This window comes from Pholis gunnellus (assembly GCF_910591455.1).
Source record: "Pholis gunnellus genome assembly, chromosome: 6".
Lineage (NCBI taxonomy): Eukaryota > Metazoa > Chordata > Actinopteri > Perciformes > Pholidae > Pholis > Pholis gunnellus.
In genome coordinates this window covers 21,737,705-21,763,513 of record NC_136532.1, presented here as the reverse complement: position 1 = coordinate 21,763,513, position 25,809 = coordinate 21,737,705, and the positions used below count along the sequence as shown (strand labels likewise).

The window sequence follows — 25,809 nt, the reverse complement described above, 5'->3', positions numbered from 1 at the left end:
TGCCTGATGCAGGTGAAGAGTAATTGCTTTGCCTGGTTGCCTTGATGCTTTGATTGCCTTGTCGCCAGTTTAAGTTGGACACAATTCATCAGCAGCAGGCATTGTTCTAAGCCAGACAGCGCTCATTGGTTCTGGTCAGGCCTGGCTCATCTCAAACAAGGACAAAAGATGCCACCAGGGAATTTAATTAGTTCCTTGTCTTTGATTGAAAGCGTGCTAATCTGTGAAATCAGTTACTGTTGTCTTGTAGCCCTCCATGTTACAGTTGCTTATTCCTGGTTAAATGAACAGCCAGTTGATCTTAAATGGTTTTACAAAAATAGCTCTGGAAACTGTCTTATCTGTTGTCAGTGTAGAGACGAGTCATCAAAAGCTACAGACTTTGTCCAGTGTTTTCTAAACTATAAGATATACTTCACATTACTGAAATAGCTTTAAATCATCCCCACATGAAGGGACCAGGTACATGTTTGAAAAAAGTTCCCTTACTAGTATTGTAAAGCTTTCAAATGTTTTTAAGAGTTATTGGTTTTTTTTACGTTTTACATAATCTTACAGAAACAAGTAAACAAATCTCTGTACAGCCCTGGTTTAGACATTGCAACACAAAAGTCTGATTTAGAAACACACACGTATTTTGGAAAATGACAGCTCTTCTAAACAAACCTGTGATGACATGCAGACAATGCCATTTTAGGAAACTCAATGTCTAAAGTCACAGCTACCTTCTGATTATGTTCGGTACTTCCATCGACACGAAAGGTTGAAATGCTGAAACATGAGTCCAAATAACAAGATTATCATAGCAACAATGGCTGACTGCTATTGTGACTCCACTGGATTAAACAGAGCATTATAAGACAAAGGAGCAGGCTGTTTTTGGTTATGGGTCTTTATTGGCCTCCATGAGCCATGTTTAAACAATGACAATAGCAAATGGAAAAAACTAAACAAAAAATCTTTCGGGCTTGTGTCCACCGGCACCTCTTCTACCTGTTACACATTCAACTGCTACCCATGTGTACCTCCCACTGTAACTGCACAACAAACTAACTCAGCTCTTTTGAGAAGGTGTATTTGTTTTTTTAGTGGTTTGATTTGTTTCTGCCACTGTGGAGGTCCAATTTGATACTGCTGGTGGCTGAACTACTACTATGCATTGGCTTCATCCAAGAGGAATTGTTTAGAAAGATGCTTTACAAGTTACTTGAATTGGTCTGAAAACAAGTTAAGAGAGGCCTGTTACCACGCAGGACTAATGTGTCACTTCACTCAAGTATTATTGCAAGATCGGGCTCAGGAGGAGACATCTACAGTGGCTAATTTTGTAAAATCATCCTCTGAAAACAAGGCCTCATTTTTTTTTTATCAGGAAAATTTGGCAACACTATAAATATGCAGATCCTAAGTAGACACAAAGCCTCACAAGCGTTGTACAACAAGGCTGAGTGACAACATATTAAATAAGTGAATCCTCAGTTCAAAAGAATCCAGATCGCTCTCGAAACCTTTATCGTCAGATTTATGTTCATATCAAACTGTTTTGTCTTTGCAATATAAGCTTTGGATGAAATGCAATCTGTTGAACATTGAAAACGTTGTGTTATGAACTGAACAGATTGTAGGCCCAATCACCTCCCTTACCGCCACACCCTTACTTTCTTTTACTTGCAACGTATGAACATCTCAATACTACCCCCGCATTCGCTAAAAAATTGCTTTCACAAATTGGTTAAATATGAACATATTTCTGAGGCAGATAGATCTATTTCCCCGTATACCAGCAAAACAGCTTGAGGAACCAGAGGAATGTGGAAAATAAAAAATAAATAAAAAACCAACGGTGCTTTTGTTTCTGCATTTGCCTGTGTAAAGAATTCTCTGTTGAATGTTAGTGGGTAAACCGAATTAGCATGAGAAAACACAAAATTAGACTCTATTTGCAACCAACTACTTGCCATTCTGTGTAACTTCTGACAGCTGCAAAATAGACAGAGAAGCCAAACATTTGTGCTGTTAAAACAATTCTTCTGGGGAACTGTGCTAAAGTTCAGCAGTAGTTTAGTAAGCATGCAGTTAATTGCGGTCCTTCCACATTGGCCACATACAGAACAATTGTCTTTCTCTGGTATCAAATAAAAGCTGAAATGCCCCACAAATAATCAAAAATACCCTTTTTTTTTTTTTCAGTTGACATCCATAAAGTTTCAAAATTATACAACAGGTAGGTGTCACAGGCTGTTATCAAACTCACAGTTCTAGTTAAGAGTCAAAAGGTTTTTCATAGAAAGCATCGCTACGCTTCTACCTTCAGCGACTGTCGAACGTGTACCTGTTTGAGTGATCCTTTCAGTCACAGCAGTCTTGTAGCTACGTTTGAGTAGACGAGATACAGTAATGTGTATGAGTCCGGAATATACAGTGTAGTTGCCATCATCAGTCAAAGTATCTATTGCTTTGGTGGAGGCTGAGCGGCCCGTTTAGTTCCCCCATTTGGAGCTGAGCTCAGGTCTCTTATCTGTGTCAAGCTCTCTGTCCTTTGAATCCTGTATTCAGACTCATGTGTTCATGTGCATTTTTTATTATGTATGGTGTTTTAAGGTGCAACGTGTAAGATCTGGCCAGAATTTTTGTTTAAAACATTCCAAAAAGTTAATTAAAATTATCAAAAGATTGGGAAGAAGTCTCAGTTTTGACACTACGCCAAATTCATCAATGATTTGTGCTGCGGAGGTATCTATTACCAAACAGCAAGGTCCGGCTCGTTCTTTCTTGTAAAACCACTTGTTCCTGAAGAAGCGATTGTGGGTCTTTCTGCAACTTTCTGCTGCTGCTGTAATACCGTTACCAGCCCTCAACCAACCCGCTATGACTCCGGGCACTGCAGGTCTGGGTCTTGTGCTGGCTGAATTCTTCCGTCTCGTTGAGCTGCCGAGTGCCGACTCCTCTCTTTCGGGTTAGGGTGGTCTCCTGACCGACGAGATGAAAGTGCAGATCCTAGTTTTATTTCTGCCACTTTGGATTTAAGCCAATAAACAAGCTATCAAAATGCACACGGACCATACAGCCACATGTGAAAATTACAAGATAGCAGTGTCATTTTGACCTCAGATCTTTTTGCAATTTGGTTAAATTGAGCTAATATGGGCTTTAAAAAAAAAGGTGGAGGTGAAATGCTGCCTCCTATTTCATCGGAGCAAGTGGCCAGGTACTACACATTGCACATTTAAACAAATGATTGAAAGTAGAGATGCTTGTATGAGTAGTAATCCAGATGTTTTCTTTCGGACTAGCCCAACATCAGAACATTTGGTTTGGTTTTCTTTCTGAAATGAATCTTTTGGACTCACCGTCTTCAAGCAATTTTGATTATGATTCACGATGGGTCTTCCTCTATTTTTACAACTCATTATAGAGGTAAAGTGATTATACCCTGTACAAAGACAATAACTAATTTAATACTTTAAACAAAGACAGGAACATCTTTAGAAAAAGAACCAATAAGATCACTTTCACATTGTGGTGGTAGATAGTATTGTGTACCATATTTTCACTGTAAAATGTACAAAATATCATCATGTTGTTGGCTAGTGACCTGCAATCTTATTCACAAGCACTTTGAAGCATGTTTATTTATCTACAACATACAGTGTACTCTGAAACAGTAACACATTTATAAATAAATATTGCAATCTTAACAATCTTACAGTTCTCCTTTTTTATTGTCAGTTCTTCACGACTCGTCACCTGAGCTTAACGAAGGTGAGGCAACCTCTGCCTGTTCCGTCTCCTTCCTTTCGCTTCTTCTCTTATGTGCTATCATTCACCAGCAGGTCCACTGTTTTTTTTGTTTTTTTTTATCTTTCTTCGTTTCCCCCCTCACCCTCTCAAATGTTAATTTAAATAAATAGATCTCTAAAAGATAAAAGAATCACATTTCCTTAAAATCTTAATAAATCTAAGGAAAAACATAATAAAAACATTCTATTAATCCAAACGGACAAACAAAAGGGAAAACATATACATAGTTATGTTCACCAAATCAAACATGTTTCATGATCCCATATCTATTTGTGAGATATTCAAGAGTTTCTTTCCATTTTCATTTGTATTGTAATTCCATTCAATACTGTATATCCTGTTAGCTCCATGTTACACTGCAGGTAACTCTGGTCTGTCTTGTTGCCAACATGGTGTCTGTTTTAAATAATCCTCATTATTAAGTGTTCGTTCAGGCTATGCAAAGCCCAAGCAGCCTCCTTTTTATATGAGACACCTCAGTCAGTCCCCTTTTTAGTTTACAGACAGTATTTCACTGTGTACTTCAGTTCACTGCTGTCCAATCACAGACAAGGAGAGGGGCCAGGGGATGATGCGATTGGTTCTGAATACAGGGTGAAAGCCGTCATTGGCTAGAAGGTTTCACAAAACAGGAAGTGAGCCTCAAATATGGCTAGTGTCCTTTCCTGTTTGTAATTGTGCAAGTTTAAATGCCTCTGTCTTGGATCCAAGGGAGAAACAGTCTTTTGTTCGTCATATCATCTTCCAACTCTTGACACATTCTGTTGTTTGAGGAAAGAGCGAGATCGCCCTTTTTCAGTGCTGAATGGCAGCTCCCACTGGTGCCCGAATTTATTGTAGAGTACTTGGAATATATATATATATATTTTACAGTTCACATAATGAGCAATGCCAAAAGCAAATGGGTGACATGATAGAACAAAAACAAATAGATTGCATCTTTGAAACTCACTATCTTCAGTGATCAGAATCACTACATAACCATGACTGGGCTGGTAAATATTAAAACTAGATTTATCAATAATTAAATCAACAGCCACAGCCAATAGTGGCGAAACACCATATGGGTAGAAAACACCTCAGAAATGGTGTTCTTGCCATCCTCGTTTAAATGTATAGTGGCTTGATAAGTTTGTCCAATAGCGTACCCTGAATTTTCTGAATAGCACAATGGTTTACTGGTATTCTGAAAATAAACATTCATAACCAATAGTGACTCTATTATTGATTTTCACACTAGTATTTTCACAATTAATAATAAAAGACAAACTTATTATGGTATTTATTGTTTGCTACCATTGCTTTCAGTGTGAGTGAGGGATGACAGTATGCTTTCCATAGCCTGTTCTCATATCCCCCCCTTTCTCCCTCCCTTCATCCATTGCAAAGGCATTACAGGTGAATTGTACTCATTGTCCATCCTCCCCGTCCTGTACTCCTCCTCTGCCCCTCCATTTCCCAGTCTCTTTCCCATCAGTCACAGATTGTCTTGTAGCCTCTCCATGTAGGTTCTGATTTCAGACTGACCCAGGTCCATATCCTGGCACACCCATTTGATGTCATCCTCACTCCCATTGGTCACCAGGACTGAGGAGTTGGCGTATGGGCCACCCCCGCCCGAATTATCATTGGGCAGGACAGTGGCAAAAGACGTGAACTGGACGCGTTTGCGTTTGGCGGCTGCAACTGCAGCTGCAGCCGTGGCTCGGGGGGAATTATTGAGATGCTCTGCTTGGCCAGTGGCGTTTTTGCCACCAGTAGTGATTGCTGACAGGCACTGATGCGGCTCTGGAACTGATCTGGGCAAGGTTTGTCCGTGGGTGATGCCCCGGTGTCCACCTGTGCCACCACTCCCACGAATGGTGCCCATGCCTGTGCCCACACCCATCACTAAGGGGTTACCAGCCCCGTTCAGCAGGTACTTGTTCTCCTCGTATCCTCCTTCATTCCGGTCAATAATGGTGGTGCACTCATCGGGCAGCACGCCCTGGCATTGGTCAGAGTGTTCAGCTAGCAGGTCAGCCTCGTTCCCAAGCCACACCCAGTCATGGGCGTGGTTCATGTTGCCTCCTGCTTCCAGCACAGGGACCTGCTTGTGACGGTATCTGCAGATGAAGGATGATAATTAGCCTATGTCTGAAGTGCTGTTGTGAACAAGTGCAATTTCAGGCAGTGCTGGATTGTTTAATATTTACATTCGGCATCGTTTTATATAGACAGTAGAAAGGTACTGAGCAAAAGACAAGCAAAGCTCAATCGATGAACAAAAACGTAACACATTGGGGATTATCTTACAACCAGCACAAAGTGGTGATCATGATTTAGGCTGATCAATTCCTCATATTGAATGTTTATTATGGTATAATGTATTTTGAAAATGTTGGCTCTTACAACATTAATTCAGCACCTCCCTTTAATGGAAAGCGGCAGAACGTAAACAGAGACAATTCTAGGGCTGTAGCTGGAAACTTGAGATTCTAATTCTAAATCAACATTTGAATGCTTCACCACTGTTTGTTTTTTCTTTGCATATTATTCTAAACTAATATTATTAGTATTATATTATTTGTAGAATTAGATTCCAGTGGTGTCTGCAAAGGATAATCTACAACTTGTGTGATCCAAACATTTTCAACCACTCCGGAACATTGTTGCGTCCAAATATTAAAAGTTATAGAAAAAAGATAGATGTGAACATTTCCAAAATGTACAACATGTTTTAATCTAACGAAATATTCTTCTTCAATTCATATTTGTTGGCGTTTAGCCTTTCAAAAACAACATTTTCAATGCAAAAAACTCTTCCCTTCTCCATTTCGCAAAATTCACCATTTACTGTACATAGCAACGTTAATTGAAGATGAGGCCCTGATTGATTTGTGTAACACCCTAATTAAAAGACCATTTACTTCTTGCCTGTTACTCTGCACTCAGATTATGAGCTGTTTAACCAGCAAAAGAGGAGTTGGACATGCCCTAAATGCACTTGTGCCATGCAAAACAGATTGTTTAAATAGGATTGTTGATCATATGGTGGTCCACACAGAGACTTCTCACTGTGGTGTTAATTAAACGGAGATTTCATGATTCATAAAAGCAGTCCTCAATTATCACAATGTTTTACCTGAAGGCAAAGCTGACACAGTTGATGAGGAAGACCAGTATTGCCAGACAGAACACACCCAAAAGGGCATACATTCCAATCTCCAGGTCCGACAGTCCTCTCGTGGTCTGGGTCAGCTCACTATCCCCAGTGCCTGGTACCTCAACTTGTGCCGGGTAGCTACTGTAGTCCCCTGCTTGGCTGGGGCCTCCGCCTCGGCTGCTGCTGCTGCCTCCATTGGCAGCTTTACCTCCTGAAGCACGTTGGGTTACTGTGCTCTTCGTCGTTGTGCTCACCTGATTAAAGGGAAAATACCACATCGATATAACTCCAAAGAAAACACAAATTCATAGTTTCTTTATTTGCTGGATTAGGGATAGTTAGTTGTTTTGTAGATGGTGTTTTGTGATTGGTGATTTTCATGAATTCAAATAGGATAAATCCAACATCATAGGAGTGACAAGAGGGACATAAGATTGATCAATCTTGATTGGATGTGTGTATTTATAATGTGCATTTAAAAGAGATGCTGTACTTTATAATCAAATATTGTAAAGTAAAAAGCTGAATGTATCCATTTGAACTGATCAAATTTGAGTACATTTCACAAAAAAATGATATTGTAAAGAATCTCTCTCCATCCATTGCTCCCCCCACCTTCCTCATGGCTCCTTCCTCTCGATCCACTGCTACACTGTTGGACTTCCACTCTCCTCCGTCCTTTGTTTGGTGCTCACCGGTGCTGTTGTCCATCCCTCCTCCGCCGTCCTGTCCACCTCTACCCATCACACCTCTGTCTTCACTCTTTGCTCCAAACTTCACGATCACATTGCCAACTCCATATGCCAGCACACTCTTCCTTTTGGATTTCTGGCAGGTCTCAGAGATGATCATCTCTACACGGAGCAGCGCTCCCTGTCCGTCGCCCTCTGCCACTACAATCGGCCAGTGTTGCTCCTGATAAAAAATAGAGACAATGTGAAGGTAAACAAACACAACACTTTGGACATCATTCTGTCTGTCACTTCTGTAAAAAGTGTTTCATGAAATATGTGTCACTAAAACTTCAATGGTTTTTGTTTCTGGCATATTTTACACAACTTCAAATGACAAGTACCTGATTTGTTATGGAGATGACGCTCTCATCCAACGACACAACCGAGAGGAGGAAGTCTTTGGAATCATAGACATCAAGTGGTGTCACTGAACCGTCACTGTACTGGATCCACGCACTGATTGCTGCCTCCTGAAAGAGAATGAGAAAGAAGTGTCATAACATGAATGTAATAAAGAAAAGTGCTTCAACAGTGTTTTGAAAATAAGCACAGAACTGTCAATCTCCCTTCATGGGGCTCTTATAAGCTATGATGAAAGGTCACATTCAAATCTGTGAAAGGTTTTAACTTCGGTTACAATATTTGTTTCAGTTGAACAACTTTTCTAATGGGTCCATGAGAGGTACTTGGGACAAACAGACACAGTTAGACCAAGTTCACTAGCTGGTGAAGCATTTAGCAGCTTTAGAGCCAGATGTTTCTCTCCGTAGTCGGTGGAGGCCAAACCAGAGTGAATATTTGACTTTCTCCACACTTTTGCCATAATAACTTTGTAAGGTGATCGTGTTTACAGCTTGTTCCGGTGCCCCCAAGTGGCAAAAGAAATTAAAAAATGAATTCAAAGAACAGGGTTGAGTTTGTGGCACTTCATACAGAGGAGCTAAATAGCCTTAACACTGTGCACATTAAGGTGAAAGGACAGAACCCTCCCCAATATCTTAACAATTTCAGCTTGCAGTAACAGGCTTGTCAGTCTTTATAAAATCGTCTGTATTACATGGTCCAAAGTATATTGATTTCAACCCATACAGATATTTCTGTAACTTTCTTTTAACACATTGTCCTAGCCCTTTTTTGGGCTATGCACACTAAAAACTGCATTGTGGCACTTATGCTAACCAACAATATCAGAGCTTATACAACATGTCATAATATAAATATTTTTACCAAACATTAATGTGTGCTTAAAAGGTGCAGTGTGTAAGATCTGGACACCAAACAAATAGGAAGAATATGCCAGATTTCACCAAATTGCTGAAACTCTGTTCGCCAGTCAAAATAACACTGCTATCTTATAATCTTCAAGCGTAGTATTGACCTTATTGTGTTTACTGTGGCACTGTGTGTATGTGTATGGTTTTAAGAAGATTGTTTATTAGACTAACAAGAACATTATATTTTCATTTCATCCCCACCACCAGGAGACTTTGCAAGGAGGAACGTGTGCGGCAGCCCTGGGAGATGCATCGTCAGTTAGCGAAGCTGTAGCAACTCAAATTCAGCCAGATCTTACACATTGCATCTTTAAGTAGCTCTTAAACATATATATTCATTGGTGTTTGCGTTGGTAGCTTCACAGTGTGACTTGTGTTTTCGAATGATTTGGCTGTTTGCGTCTTCAACACAATGGAAATAAATAGCAGGTTGTAACTCTTGGAGAAAGACACAAAGAGAGACACCTCCACTCCCATCCATCCACCCAAACAAATGCACAAACACTTGACTATGTAGACATTGATAATTGAAACCTAACCACTTATTTGTATGCACTGTTTGTTCCAACCTGCTTGTATCTTTCTCCGTTCTCCATCTCTTCAATTACAAGGAGGATAAATATACTTGGAAGATGAGAATAAATGTTTTTTGTCAACATTCTTCTTCCAGCAGCAGCTATTCCATAAATAAAAACAGAGTTCTCAGAGAAAGTATTTTTTCTGCTTGTCTCGTGATCCTGCCTCACTAATTTCCCTTGATAAAACCCTTTGCTTTCTTTAATCAGAACACAGAAAAGATTGTATAGGAATAACACAAAAAACTCCTTACAAAAGTAATTAAGCTCCAACGTGAGGAACAACACTTTATCTCTTTCCCTCCCTCTATTTTCATTATGAATTGTAATTTTTCCTTGCCTCTTCCCCCCCCCTCTCCCCCACCCCTTTCCATTTAATCTTCTGTTTTTTAAAGTTCTTTTTCCTTCTTTCCATCCTGTTTTCTCCTCCTCACTTTCCCCCTCCATAGTGGCATCATCCTTCCACAGCTAATGGTGAATGATGTAGATAAAAACAGACAGATGGAAAAATAAATTAATGTTAGAATAAAGGGCAATATCAGATCTGTATTTTCATCGTAATGAGCGGCTTCTCATCCAATTAGCCCTTGGACAGAAATTATAATGTGGGGTATTGTTTAATAGAAGAGAAGGTGGGGAGGAGGGAAGAGTGTGTAAGGGATACTAGCTTGAGATAGAGGAATAAAACACCCTTTGGCAATGTGAGAGTCAAGAATTATTTTTTAGGTGTTTTTTTATAGATATTGTGTGGTAATGCCCGGAATAAGGGAGCAAAAGTGGAGAAAAGAGAGAAAAGAGAATAAAAAAACAAATATATGAAATAATATATAAAAGAAAAACGTAGTATTGTCAGAAAACTACTACTTTGCTGTAGCTAAACTGTGCTAAAGCCTGGAAGTTCCACACACCTAATTATAAACTGATTATAGGAGCGATAGCAGCGATGTGTTGTGATGTGAGAATTACTGTTTAACCGCTATGATTACAACCTTGGGGGTAATGCTGTAGAGATGGGAACAGCTTAAGATGTAGTCCATCAGTGTGTGTGTGTGTGTCTGTGTATGTGTGTGATACAAACCTAAAGGCAGCGAGGTGTATATGTATGCTACTCATGGGTCTGCATGCGCAAGTTACATTCTGAAAATCAGATTTTACAACCCTGGCAGATGTGATTTCGATCAGAGATGGAGATACTGGGGTGTTTCTTAAAATCAAAGATGCTTCCTTGATAGTCGGGTCCTAGAGAGGATAGGCAAGACTCCTTCCTGTGGAAGACATTTGTTGAGAAGCTGATTTTGGTGGCCTGCTGAGGTGAAATAGCTGTAAGTTTACCAGCATATTTCCCTTGTTTCCAAATAGGGAGACAGAAAATGCATCTTACACATAGGGTTGTGGATGCTTTAGGAACACGGAGGATTCACACATGCATCATTGAAAATCCTCTGAACCAAGCACTCAAAATCAAAAGATCCTACACTGGAAATGTCCTTCAGTGGGATTTAATGACGTGGAATCCTTGAAATTCAGCTCTTGAAGGAGCCTTCTTTGACTTTGAGAAACACCCACTGTGATCTCTGTGTGAATGTGTTTGCGTACCCATAGTACCTCTTACCTGTTTGGGTGCGTGTAGCAGGTCTGTGGCTGTAGTCGTTAGCTGTATAGCTTGGTAATTTCCAGGACTCGCTGTCATACTGAGGGACAGAGATGCAACCAGCTGCACTCCCAGGTCAGTGATGGTGACCTGGACAAACAAGAGAATATCATAATGCATGCCGGTAAAAGGGACCTACATTCCAAATGCATTAAATAATTCAATATGTTATTTTACCTTGTCATCTAACACAGTCACAGTTTTCTCTGCCAGGATGGAGTCTGACAGCGGGGACAGAACCTGCAACCAAAGATCGCATTAACAGATTTCAAGTTTCCGAAATGAGTCTGCATTATAAGAGTTGCAGAGGAGTCTACATATGCACTAAAGCAGGTTTATCTAAATGCTCCTGAGTTTCTGAAAGCTTTCATTCAGAGTTTTCATTCCCTGGCAGCTTTCCATTTCCTGCTCTAATGTGTGCCAGGTCTGTGCAGGAAAGAATCAACACAAGTCTTAAACCAGCTGCAAAATGCAAGTAAACCACACTACTGACTACCTGGTTGTTTGAGAGGTGATGGAATGACGGCGTGTGTCTCAAAATCTCTCAAAATGATAACATGGGAACAACAAGGTCCTGTTGATCATGCTGCATCAAGTATAGGACATTGGGAAGTACAGATAAGGAAAAGTCTGAAAGACAGTTCTGGAAAGAGCAGCAATAGAACAGCTTTTGTTGTCGTCTCAGTGATTATTGCCTTAAGGTGACAGTGAAGTGTTTAACATTGGCAGAGGAGTGGCGAGAGCTGGTTAAACACCGTCAGTGCTCTGGGCCACACAGACTGGCGGCATCTGTTTAAGTTTGGAAAAACACACACGCAAAAAAGACACAATGTAACAGACGGTAAGTAGTGGAATCACACACACACACACAAACACAGTGTTCCCGTCTGCCTCTCTGTGCCCCTGTGTGTCAGCATTCAACTAAGACAACTTAGTATAGACAAAGTACAATGCCAAAGCTAAAGACCTGAAAAAAGAGTGAATGAACAGAGAGGAGAGAGCCGTAAGTGAGAGACGGCGAACGAGCTGGAGAGAAACAAATGGAGTAGGTGTCAGCGAGCGAGCGACAATGACAAATAGAGGAGGACAGAAAGTGAGAGTGGGCAGAAAGAAGGAGCGCAAAAGAGATTGAGGTACAGATGGAGAGAGGGAGCAGAAGACAGACTGTGATAGAGATTAGGAGCCCCGAGCTGTAGTGTGCTACTCCGCCTGGCGACAGGAGGACAGGCAGATCTGATTGGTGTACAAAGAAAATCTCTCCGTGAACGTGTCGGGGCGTCAAACTCAATCCCACCCTCAGCGAGCTAACAAAATGCCATGATTGACAGCTCTGGGATTGCTCTTCAAGACAGGCAGAGAATAAGAGGGCGCGAAAGGGAGACTGGGCGGGAGAATGGAGAGCGAGAGAGAAGGGGGAGAGAAGAAGAGGCGAGACTCAGGGGGGGAGGGAGCTGGGGGGTAAAATTGAAATGTCAAACTATCAAATGACGGCTGTCGACTCTGGCATCTAAATGGGAATGCTGGGTAAATTCTCTCTCCTGGCTCCCAAAAAGAGCACAGCTGTCTGTATGCTTGCATCTGTGTGTGTGTCTGTGTGTGCGTGCACGCATACAGCAGTCCCCAGTCGAACGGATGCAAAGACACACTCAGCACTCAGCTGTTCCCCAAAAATCTAAATCCCCAAGATACAGACGCACAACCCACTCATCAGAGCAATCACGCAAAAGTAAGCACTTAGAAAGAAATTTGATAACTTCAAAATATATAGCTGTATTGTAACATAAAAAAGATGGAGATGTAACATTATGGAATATAATAAAAGCCGTATTGACTGTGAGCTATATGGTTTTGCCTCAGCTCAGACCAGTATACCAGGAAGCCACGGGACTGTCCTCCACTGTCACATTCAGTCGCAATGGGCCGGCTTATTGGAATTCAGCAAGTGCACGTGTGTGTGTTCACGGTGTGCCAGTGTAAGTGTGTGTCTGTGTGTATTGCTGAACATCACACTGAGATGTCAGTGCCAAATCCGACAGCTAATTGTGGCTGATTGTGTAACGGGCAAGCAGGCGAGGCTCACAGTGACTGCGAGAGAGGAAGAGGAGAGGAAGAAAGAGGGGATAATGTTTACATCACTGGAGGGCTTATGGCTGAAATGTGAGTTGGCAAATTACGCTGTGCTTCACATATTGAAATATTCAACCGTCTTTCTCTAGACTTGTTGTCCAACAAGAAATGAATACATGGTCAACGTGGAGTGTTTTCTGAATCCTTAAAAGGCAATTTAAACACCAACCCTCGGATGCTTTATTGTTAGTAAATGGCACACCAGAGTTTCTAGTTCTAAAGTTTACATTAAAAGTTGAATCAAAGTGACAAACTTTGAAACCGCATTAGAATTTAAGTTAAGGGCTATTTCCTAGTTCATTCTCAGGTTGGCATAAGAAGGTTTATACTTTGTATGCTGCTTCAAAAATGACAATGGGTTGTTTTAGGACAATAATAGTTACAAAGCTATAAATAATGAAAAAGAAAACGGAGTGGATGACTTGTAAAGTGTTGAGAGTAGAACAGAGGGTACATACCTGTATTGTAGTAATCCCCAGGTCCCGCCCTATCAAGATTCGCCCGTCTATCAATCTAGCGATGCGAGGGTCTTCTACCTGTGGAGCACAGAAACATCTCTCAGCCAGTAACTCATCAATCAATTCGTTTATAGCTAATGTTTAGAATATTTGTGGATTTATCCTGGATTAGTTGACCTACTGCACAGAAATTAACTATTATTTCAGCGCAAAAAGGAAACAGTTAAAAAGAAACTTTATGCTAAGCTAAGCTAATCACTTTCTGTCTAAATACTTACACACATGAAAGTGGTATCGATCTACTCATCTGACTCTCGGACAGCGAGGTAGTTTATTTCCCAAAATGCTGAACTATTCCTTCAAAGATAGTTTGGTTTCACGTGTTTGTGTATATATATATATGTGATTATTTGTGTATGCCTACTTTTAGCTGGTCCAAGACCAAATGAGTGATATCAGCCTGCCAGTCCGCACCCAACATGTAGACCATCTCTCCTCCAGGGTCAGAGGGTTCTGCGACAAAATGGGTGAGGACCCGCACCAAGGCGTACTGGTACTGAAAGGTTAAGAGAAAGGTTAGACTCTGATGCCTCACTACACAACAGGCTCTTATTTCACTGCGTTAGAAACAAAAGACTAAATAAACCTAAACCAGCTGAAACAAAGCATTACACAGTAAGTCACATTTCAGTCAGTGGAGGGAAAGTTCTTTCGGTCTCTCAGGGATATTGACATTAAAGAAAAGGATTAAAGAACTCTCTTTAAAAGTGTGTTATGGAAACCAATCAAATAATACCTGCAGGGTGCAGCCTTTGCCCTTCCTCTCATCGTCCTCATCATCTTCACTGTCCCTGGTAGGTCTGGGAGGAAAAGAGATAAATGAGACAGAGAGAGAACGAGAGGGTGAGATTATCTGTTAATTAAATGCCATTTTAATACTCTATGCTCAGCTCCAGGTAATCTACTGTATAATCTCTGCTCCAGGTTACACTCTCAATCAAAGAAAATACACTTCAGTTTTTAATCCAGCTCTAACACTTTCAAAGTACGTTAATTGTACAATGGGCATTTATTGGAATGCCTGGGTGAACACATTATTTCAGATTTAACTGGCGTTGCACTGTATTCTTTGGTAATACTGTCCCCGGGTGAGTTTTTCTTAAACAGTATCCTACAGCTAAACTATTGTTACTTCTCTTTCCCTTGTGAATGCAGTCCCAGTTCACAAGTATACAAAATAATTACAATGTATCATGTACTTGATGTTGGTTTAAAAGAGCAGAAATCCTTGTTGCTGTTCCATTTAGTGCTTTTGACTTGCTGTGTGAAGTCCCACAGGGATCAATTATCGTTATGTTTAATGTGTCTGATTGGCTCTATCAACAATACAAAAAAAAACGCTATGCAGATGACACACCACTCTATATTTCATTGTGTCCTGATAATATAAGTGCTGTAAAGTCTGAATACTATCAATCTGTAGATGACATAAAACTTGATTCAGTTGAAAAGGTAAAAAAAAATAAAATTCTAGTTTTGTTCAAGCCTTTACTTAGACTCAGAATGTTGTGTTTGTATCTTTCAGAATGTATTTATTTGTATTATTTCAATATTGTTTTATCCCTCTGTAAAGCTGCTCTCTACAAATACATTTTTCTCGAGTCCCTGTTGGGGGCAGCCTGTTCTCACTCCCAAGGGCTCAACTATGACAGCTTGGTCAGTGGCCTATGACTTAAACTATGATGCTCTACGTGGCCGTAATGTGGGAATAGAGGAGGAAGTAAGGTTACGTTGTAAAAAGAGCGACAAAGTCCATGTAGGGAGGTCGGGGTGGATGTATAAATCAAAAAACACAGAACTGGAGACCTTGAGGCTTGCACCAAAAACGAGTCAATCCACATAGACCCTCATGTTGAAATATATACGTTGACTGGTAAAAAAAGAAACGATTGAGTCTATTTAGCCAATTTCCCTGTTCATGACAAGCACATAGGGGGTAAACTTGTATATAAGACAACTGTTTAAATGAGGCTTAAAGTTAGGCCTATTTGAGGGCATGGACACTTTGAGTGATAGCTGTGTGCCGTACTAGTACGCTAGCTGCTATTTGTCTTCTCTGCTGCATCACCCGGGCCAAGATGCTAATTACTTTTCTTTTTTTCATCACAGACTAGTGTAATTTCATTATTTGGCTATTTATTTACATTAGCATTTGGTATGTTGCCATTTATTGTGCAACCACTGAAAAACTGTCCAGCAAGGATGACTTTGATAACTGCCTGAACTGTGTGTATGAGGTGTGTTGCTTGTCGTGGTGGGAAGTTGCTCCACTTTCTTTGGTCCCACGAGTTTCAGTTGCCAATAGTTGGTGTAGTGAGTGTATTTCTTCTGCATTGCTGCTTGCTTGTATATTCTGATAACATTCTTGATCCTCCTCTTGACGGAGCTCTGCATGTCATTTAGCAGGTGGATGTTGTCCCAGAGAAGTTCACCTTGAATGTTTCTATTCAGTAGCAGGTTTCAGCAGCTAACTTTGCTACTTTGCATCTATAACCTATAACATGTTGGAGGAGGTGAAGTTAGACGCCATAGCTCTGGTTTGTGGTTATTATAGCACGGCTGTGAACCAGATCAGATTGCTTGAGATGAGCTATATATATTATATTATATTATATTAATACATATATTATAATTATAATATTGAAAATACCTTATATATGTACTTATATACTTGGTGTAATTCCACAGCTGAGGAGGCAAAAATAATTAGCGCCAAATAGAAGAAATAAACTTAATCTGAGAATGCTTTAAACCAGAAAACCTAGCTCCCGATATTTTTCTCTCTCACACACACACACACACACACACACACACACACACACACACACACACACACACACACACACAGAAACATACATTTTCTTTTCTTCGCCTCCTTTATAATATCTACACAATACCACATGTGCACAGGGCCACACCGGATCATACCTTCACACAAGAACACACACACTCACGATTACCTCGGTGTTCCATAACTGTCCCGGAGTGTGAAACCCCGGTAATATTACAAGAATCCTCTTTCTATCTCCCCGTGTCCCAGTTGCACACGTGTCTGTGTGAGAATGTGTGTTTCACTTGGTGAGATAGTACTATAGTTAGGAGAGACTGAGTGTGTGTGTTTGTGTCTGTGTGTGTGCACGCGGGTTGGAGGCTATCTGAGCAGAAATTGGTGGAATTGAAAAATAGGTCCAGCAGATCAGAAAGGAAGGCCGGCAAGATGGGGAATAGAAACAACACATACTCACAAATGACCACGCACATACACAACCAAGAGAAAACACACACACAGACCATAAGGAATGGAGTTATTATATCATGGGAAAGAAAGTGCACATGCATATTTTAGCTGAGTGTGTGTGTGCTACAAGTTAGTATGCGTATGCTATAAAATCGAAGCTTTAAAAACGAAGGTTCCCCATAGTGACTCTGAATTTCAGTTCAAGAAACTAAGTTGGAGGCTGTGTATTTAAATGTGGCTTCTTGCTTACACATCCCTTCTACTGAAGTTAAGAGTTGCTTAGATTATATAAATCATTTAGGTCCATGTGCTCAGCTGAACCCAAATGTAGCCAATGGAAGTTTCGTCTCATGCTTGATATGTACTGCGTACGTCATAACTCCTTCCCCAGAGGTGTTACACACATTTAGAAGTCATTCAGTTGACAGATTTGATTAAACGATACAGACTCTTTGAGGAAGAGAAGTAGAAGTAACAGAATGACAGAAAGGAAAATAAAGAGTATACATGGCTCCAAAAGCAGAAGCTCAAGAAAGTAAATAATATACTCCTGCCAAGGCTCCTTAATCTTCAAAATGTTGTATTTTATTAATACAAATCTAAATACACAGTGAGAGACAATCACAGGCTACAGGTGCCACATTTTTTCCAATTCAAATAAGTGCAGTATCTTATGACAAATCTCACTGTATAAAGTTACATCATATACATTTTTTCCTGGATTTGCAGTATCGCAATCCATAAAAATTATAATTTTTTCTTTGACTCGTAGCTTGAATTTCCACCAAACCTCATTAAGAATAGTTCAATTTTAGAGATTCCCTATCAACGTTACATCTTGAGAATTGTGGGAAAGAAACAAGAAATGGTTTCGTGAGGAATTAGTTCTAGCTTTCTGATACAACAATTAGCTTATACTGTAGAATATTTATCAGGGATTTTCTTTTCTTACTGCAGGGCAGACGAAAGATAAATGCGCTGAGTTCTACAGTTCTATGCTACAGTTTCAGTTATAGTCTGGCCTACATTTATTCTTTCTATATATATATTTGTATGCCTTCCCCCTCCTTCCTTCTTTCACATTACACAAACACACACAAAAGCTGAACAAAACATTTGACAAGGATACACACACACACACACACACACACACACACACACACACACACAAGGACACAAGCTGACGCTCACACACCAACATCCTGTAACTGATCGGCCCTCTTGCATTGTCTCCCTTTTGAGAAAGTGTGTGTGTGCATGTGCACGCCCGCCCGCGTGTGTGTGTGTGTGTGTGTGTTGCCTGAATGCTTCATTCAGTGGCAATGATGCTAAAGCCATAATGGGTGTCATCAGTATAGCCAGGCAGGCCTTGACCTCATAGGAAATTATAGACTGGCTGGAACGATATGTGCTCTCAACTTCTCCATTCAATAAGCACTATATCACCCACGCACACATGCACGTGCAAACACACACATAGACATTGAAACGCACACACAAAAAAACAAAAGACACACGCATTCACAGTCACACATTGCCTCGATTTATTCAGTCTTTTCTCTCTCAGTTGCAATCTGTATGCTCTTGTGTGGATCAGTCACTAGTGTTTCTGTATCAGTAGGCTTTGCTTATGCTAAAGAAACATGCATGTGATACAAAAATTATCCACATTTACTATTTATTAATTAAAAATCACTAAGTATATTTATCTTATTGTACCATGTTACAACCTCCACTCGCTTGGACTACTAGAGCAATTAGCAGCGTTTAGCTGGGATGATCAATAACATGTTATTGCAGATATATATATATATGTATATATATGTATATATACATATATATATATCACTTAACAAACATAAGCATGTTTTTGGAGCACTTAAAGAGAGAAATTGGCCTAAATTGCCAGCTATGAGTCTCCAACAATTTCACGTGTAGCTGGAGATGATACAAGAGGAAAATGCAAAACTTGCTACTTCTATGTTTCACACAGTATTTTACCTCTTGTTGGTGACGATCGGTACCCTCCAGCCTTTAACCTGGCTCAGCTCAGTATCCGACACGTCTATCTGCAGAGGCAGCTTTGGCACCCAGACGGTGAGCTGCAGCTGAGCAGAAAGGTGCAGGTAGGTGAAGTTGACAGCCAAAGACTGCCGACCGCGCATTTCTTTGCCGTTCACCAAGACCTGGTCACAGTTTGGAGAAACCTGAAAAGAGGACAAGAGCAAAAGAGAAAGAGTTGGGTTGAGTTTGGGGCATTGTGCATGCAGAGTCTGACATTTCTAACTGACCTCGCACAGACTGAACTTGGAGATTTGAGCAGAAACAAATGCAGCCTCCGTTGCGTGTTTCCTTAAGCACAGCCTGGAGCCTGTTTTCATTGGAACATTCGTGCTCTTGCTGCAAATAAAGTTGCTTACACATTTATTCATACTGTAAAGCACTTTGGAACACTGTCTCGCAAAGTGCCCTAGAAAGAAAGATTAATAATATGCTTCTGTAGCTTCTTGCTGCCACATCGGTGGCATTTTGAGTTTGTGAATACCCATGGAGCTCATGTCACCTCCACCAATCTGGAGCAATGTATTAAATGTGCAACATTTAAAACTAGTAAAACGCATTCATTTGAAGACATTAGTATAATTGCTTTGAACACGTAAAACCACCCACGAGAGCATTAAGGGATCTGTTCTTAAATATGAAGAGGGCTAGAGGGCAAAAAGAAAAATAATGAAAGATTTCAATCTTACACTGCAGTAAGTTAGAGACTATCAGTCATCTAAATAATGGTCCCATCGTTTACAATAATTCATGTACAACATGACATCAAAGAAACGAGAAATCAAAAAAGATGCATGACGATTACAATGAGATCAAGTCTGTGTGTTACTCCAATGTAGTTGAGATGGTGGGGCCCTCAGCATGTCTGTGTCCAGGGGCCAATTGTCTCATAATCACAGCTCAACTGACTGTGCCTGCAGTGCTGGAATGTATCTAAGGGCATTTACTCAATGTTAAGGGACTTGCAGTGTAAACTATCGTTATCATGACCCCTCAGATGTATCTGGTGACCCTTAGAAGGGTCCCGACACCCAGGGTGGAAAACTCTGTACGACACTACCTATTGTAATTGTATATTTTGTAGTTGTACACAGTCAAGTCTGTGGAAAATGTTTTGTTTATCAACCTGACTGTAGTTACGCACCAGTATGGGTTTTTCCATAATTATGGAAAAACAGAAATCCAGTTTTACAACAGTGGTTATCAAATTCCGTTGATGCTGAAGTGCAAAACATCCATGTAGACACTGGATTACTATGGTTGTGTCTCAGAAAGTGGACAGCACCCTTAAAGACACTCTGACAAGCAGAACAATGGAGAAGCACGGATTCTAGTCAGTTTCATTCTCACCCTCCTTGCTTGACTGACTGCATGACCGATTGAGACGACATTTTCTTGGACAAATCGTCCCACATGTTTTACCAACAATGGGTCCATGAAGAAAGGGAACTGATCATAACCGTAGGGACATTGTGTCTAGAAAATGATACTTTCACCGACTCAATCCTCTGCATATACAAGCTATAAAACTACGATTGTCAGTAAATACAAAGAAAACGGACTAAAATCATCCAAATGTACAAAGGCAAGATCTACAATGAGGCTACATTTTAAATCATACCAATAGCTGAGAAACTTGAGTACATTTCCTGTCACAATGTTTCTCTCTCCGTCCCTCCCACTCATTATTTCTGATACTTTTTTATTTTATTTCCACAGCCATTCATCCATTCCTGGCATGTATATAACTACTCCTCCCCCTCTTTCTCACACTTATATTCCTTTTTAATCTGTCTTTCATCTCTCCACGCTACACTTACTCTCCCCACCCTTCCTATTTCACTCTCAGCCTTACATTCAACATGAACTCCCTTTTTCTCTGTCTCTCTCTGCCTGTGTGCCTAAATGTTTTTCCACCGTAATATGCAAACCAGCTAATTTCCATACATTTAGCCCTGCCTCCCATTCATTACACTGCTCGGTTTCTAAATGTATATATGTATTCCAAATATTAATTGGGTTAGAGCTCCCTAGTGCCCATGCTCTCTTTCAGCAACACTGTCTTTCATATCAATCCAGTCATACCAGGCTGCTTCACTTCTCTTCAATTTTGTGGGAAACCATAGAGTTTGTGCATTTCTTGGTAACTTCCCAAAGCCTTGATTTTCCAAGGAGGAATTTGAGCTGGCGACTTTTTTTTTCTCAACTAATTTATTGACAATTATTACTTATTTTACTGCTTTGTATTTTTGAAACCTTAATCATGTGTGTGTCCTCTAAGTATATCTGCAATTTGGGAGTTTTAGCAACCTAGTGGGAGTAACATGGTACAGTGTGAAAAACCAAAGATATTTTACTGTGGGCATTTTAACGGCGAACACATAATTATTATTTTTTCAAAATGTGCAACAGTCAACTCTGCAGATCTACTCAGCCTTCTACGGGACGCTCACGTCGCTCCGTGCACTTCAACAATGAGAGAGAAAATGTTTGCCAACGCATAATTTAATCTCCCTGATAACTTGAAAAACTCATACGTGAAATGATAAATGTTACTTTTATATTTTCACTGTCACAAAGTTGTAGAATGTTACTGATTCATGCAAACAGATAACTTGGCCTCGGCGTGAGTCCACCAAACACACACTGCAGCGGAACGTTCACCGCAGCTTTTCTGCTAAATATGAGTGATGCTAACGTATGCGTTAGTGAATGTGTTAAAGAGTTTTTCAATAAGAAGGGTAAAATAATAAAATATGTAAAGGAGAGGTTCAACACTCCCTACTGGCTCTAGAGGTTGAGGGGACTGAGAATTTGAAGAACATTTGTGATTTTTGACATTTAAAATATTGACTTGAGGTTTTTCGTCAGCTTCCGGCTGATTATTGTCACGGTCTGGCTGGATCAGACTTTCCCTGATAAACACAAACAAGCACACATCACAGCGCTGACACACACATTTAGTGTGGTGAGATATTTTTTTCTGGCTTCCTCATAAAACCCTTTCATCTCAAAAGAGGTTAACATTTTGTACATAAGAGCTAAACCGTTTCCTCTCTATCTTCCCTCACCTTTTAATTTCTTTCAATTTGACTTTCGTCTCTCTGCTCCCGCTCCCCAACATAAAAGGAAAGGCGCCCAACCCTTCTCCTCTCTGCTTGCTCGTTTCAATTTCCGCCTTTCTTCTCTCCCTTTAACTTTCTTTATATCTCACCCAACATCCCCTATTTCCCTCTCTTGACCCTCTCTTTTTCCTTTGTTTCCGCCTCGCCCTCCCTCCCCCACCGCACCGTCTCCCTCTTCATCTTCCTCTCTCTCTGAAACCTGATTTACCGCCTGTTAACATCAAAGGGATGTTAGACTGTTGGTGCCTCAAACTATTTCTCCAAATCATTTTTATATTCCAGGTATAAATCAGTGTGAAAACGGCACTTGGTTACCGTGGCAGGGTTTGGTTTCCAATGAAGGTCTAAGACAGCAGAAGCGGAGGGAATGCACAATGGCTCTGCTTGAACTACCACTGTAGTCATTGTCCAGGTTTGTCATTCCCACCACAGGCTTGCTGAATTACTTCTGCTCTATGGCTGAATGCCCTAAAGGGACATTTTCGAAAAAATTTAGTTTTAGTTCATTTTTTGTCAGCAATTCGAAAGTTTGAAGAAATAGGCTCGGAACTTTTCAGGGCAGCAACACGGGAGATTTGGGCTTTACAAACTGTTGATTTGATTTTGCTGCAAGACAAAATAGATGCAGGAAAATGACACGATACACAACTCATGATCGTCATTCTACAATAGCAATAGCATGTTGAATTGTATTTGCCACGTAAATTATTCATAACTCCTCCACCTGTTTACAGCTGAGCAGTTAGCAGCTTTTGTTGCAACTTTTTCTCAGTTTCTCATTTTTATTCTCATTTTCTTTCCCGCTCCTCTCTTTTCTTCTAGTTAAATTAACTTTTTACTTCTTGTAGATTATTTTGTTGCTGTATTCTGTGTGTGTGTGTGTGTGTGTGTGTGTGTGTCCAAATGGCACAGAGCTGTGGAGCAAAGTGCCAAAATAGACTCACGGGAGCTGCTAGAGACATGATGTGGAGAAGGCGACACACAGAGAAAGCATTAACGCATGAATACAAGCAGACACACGCACACACACACAACACAAACACACACACACACAGCTGGGGACCAGGCAGCATGAGCGGCAAAGGAGAGGAGAGTAGAGGATAAGAGAGCTTGTTAAATCTTTATTCATATATGTATGTTGTTTTTCTGACTGAACAACTTATTTTTTTAAGATGTGAATAAACTGTGAGGTTATAATTTCTGCCTGTCATGCCCAAAGTCTGCCTGATTAAATCAGTTATCATAAAGGAATAGTTCCGCATTTTGGGAAATATGCTTATTTGCTTTCCTGCCGAGACTTGTTGAGAAGATTGTTCCCACTCTCGTCTCTGAATATGAAGCTATAGAGCCAGCAGACAATTATACACAAAAACAGGCATAGAATGCCATAGTTATTTAAAGATTTGATGGAAAATAAAGCACACTGTAATAATAATAATATTAAAATCAGCATCCGTATTTGCAGCATGCACATATACATCAAAAAACACTGCGGCAGCATCAAGAGGTCTGCCTCCTCTTCTTCTCTATTCCTGTCTTTTCTACAGCGGTGGTGTACATTCACATTTTTAAGAGGAAAACTCAGAAAGTATTTTGCCTCGAGTGCACTCTCTACCATTCGGTGACAAGGTCTCAGAGGCTATGAATAAATATTCATCTAACTCTCGGCAAGTAAGATAATAAACTTATTCCCCAAAACGTTAAACTGTTCCTTCAAAGACAAAGCATTAATAAGTGGGAATATATCCCTCTCTGGTAGTTATTTTGGCAAAACCACTGACACCTTGATTTTGGTGAAATAACTTCTCAGGATGAACGGCTTCATACATGAACCGTTTCCCCTTTTTCGGTCAGACAGGGTATTCAATTAAATTGTAATGGCTTCCAAAGGAAAACAGAGCAGAGTAAAATAGAATCTTTTAGCATTAGACATTAGGTTGTCCCCATGGAGTCTGAAAAAAACTTCTAAACATGACAGACCAGTCACATTCACGTTAGAGAGAGCAGGGCACAAAGGCTTTAACTTCAAAAAGCGTTATGTCATCGTGGATAAAACAAGCCTCGTGAAATTTCAGCAGGAAAGTACCATTTATTGGAATCAAGAAATACAGAGAGATTAAAATGTGTTGTTGTTATTTCAAATGAACTGTTATCACTATCAGGCGTAAAGTTATTTCTATAATAATTGGAAGAAAATATGAATCAGTTTGGGATGGCCGCTATATGCACACACAGACTCAGGAAGAGACACACACACAAAGATGCAAAACTAGACACAAACACACACACACACAAAACAAGTGTATCGGTGTTTTTGCAAGTAAACAGCTGAGTTGGAGGTTTAAGGACACTGAAGAATGAATTTAATCTCTTTGTTTCTGAGAAAGAGAGAGAGAGAGACAAACAGTAGCGGGAACGAGAGGGTAAGCAAAGTGAGAGAAAACGGTGGCGGGGGAAAGTAAAAGTGTGGATCTCAGCAGTTAGGACTTGTTGAAAACACTAAGGCCAGAAAAACTGTCTTCACCTTCATCAAATACCGCAAACAATTGTACAAGCCTCCAAAAACAAGTGCTGAAAACTTTGCAAACTTCTCAGTAGCAATTCCAGCAACACCTGACAGAGAGCTTGGCTGTTTAAAGTGTGTTTCGGTAGAAAGCAGAGACCTTTTGAGGGCTTTTAGAGGAAAGATGGACCCGCACACTCATACACACACAAACAAGTGCTCAGTGATGCCATGTGGGGAAAACATGCAGATGTTTTTTTTCCCAAATGTAAAATGCTGTGGTATAAACGTTCTTCTTTTCTCACAGCTTTTATAAGTGTCAAAAGCTCTAACCATTTCTTATCGTAGTATACAAACACCCATATAAGCTGCAAAATGTTATGACAATTTGACTTTCTAAAATACTTTTTTGGCTCTTTTCTTTAACTACATACTTCTACTTCTAATGATTCTCCTGCAGCCTAAACGGGATATTCTGCATCCCGTGAACCTCTGACCCACAGACCTCAGGCTTGTTCCAGAGAAAATGACATGCTTTATTTCTGGCTTTCTGTGAGTGTCTCTGTGTCGAGGTTAATTGATGGTCATGTCTAAATATGATGTGCATGGACGTGTAACAATCCTGTTGCTCACTGTCCGCTTGTCAAACCACCTGCTGCTGTTTTGGCGCCGTCCCCCGAAGGAACTTCTGCTTGTTCTTTGAATGTCAGACCTTAAAAGCAATGGCCCTGTCAGTTTAGAATCCCGAGCATTACATCAAACCAATTTGTTTCTACCACTGTTACCACCGGGCATTCGTCGTTACTTTAAAATATATCTCAGACCCCCTCCTGGTGACTTTATTTATTAGAATAATAATAATCTAGCTCACAATATGTTGACAGACCAGTGTATGCACCCTGTGTTTCGTATCCAAAGAGGTCTGATGATAGCAATATACCTTCTTCGTCTGCTAAGAGGGAGCTATTTGAAATATTGTTTATTTAGTGCAAATTATTGTACGAGGTCGTCCAGTGAGTGTGGAGTTTCTTGTACTGGCCAAGTTCTGCTTAACTTG

The 25,809-nt window shown here is 40.3% G+C and overlaps 1 protein-coding gene across 1 annotated transcript in view; it reads right to left on the bottom strand.

Moving 5' to 3' along the window:
* Window positions 1–5,278: 5,278 nt before the first annotated feature.
* LOC306697965 (transmembrane protein 132D) overlaps window positions 5,279–25,809 on the bottom strand; it is a gene marked incomplete at both ends in the record, with an annotated part of 210,237 nt that continues 189,706 nt past the window's right edge. Inside the window, 10 exons of the mRNA XM_079162079.1 lie at window positions 5,279–5,906; window positions 6,926–7,200; window positions 7,562–7,861; window positions 8,022–8,150; window positions 11,142–11,270; window positions 11,358–11,420; window positions 13,766–13,843; window positions 14,190–14,321; window positions 14,562–14,625; window positions 19,065–19,270. Of these exons, the coding sequence (XP_079018205.1) occupies window positions 5,279–5,906; window positions 6,926–7,200; window positions 7,562–7,861; window positions 8,022–8,150; window positions 11,142–11,270; window positions 11,358–11,420; window positions 13,766–13,843; window positions 14,190–14,321; window positions 14,562–14,625; window positions 19,065–19,270 (2,004 nt within the window). The remainder of the gene's footprint in view (window positions 5,907–6,925; window positions 7,201–7,561; window positions 7,862–8,021; window positions 8,151–11,141; window positions 11,271–11,357; window positions 11,421–13,765; window positions 13,844–14,189; window positions 14,322–14,561; window positions 14,626–19,064; window positions 19,271–25,809) is intronic.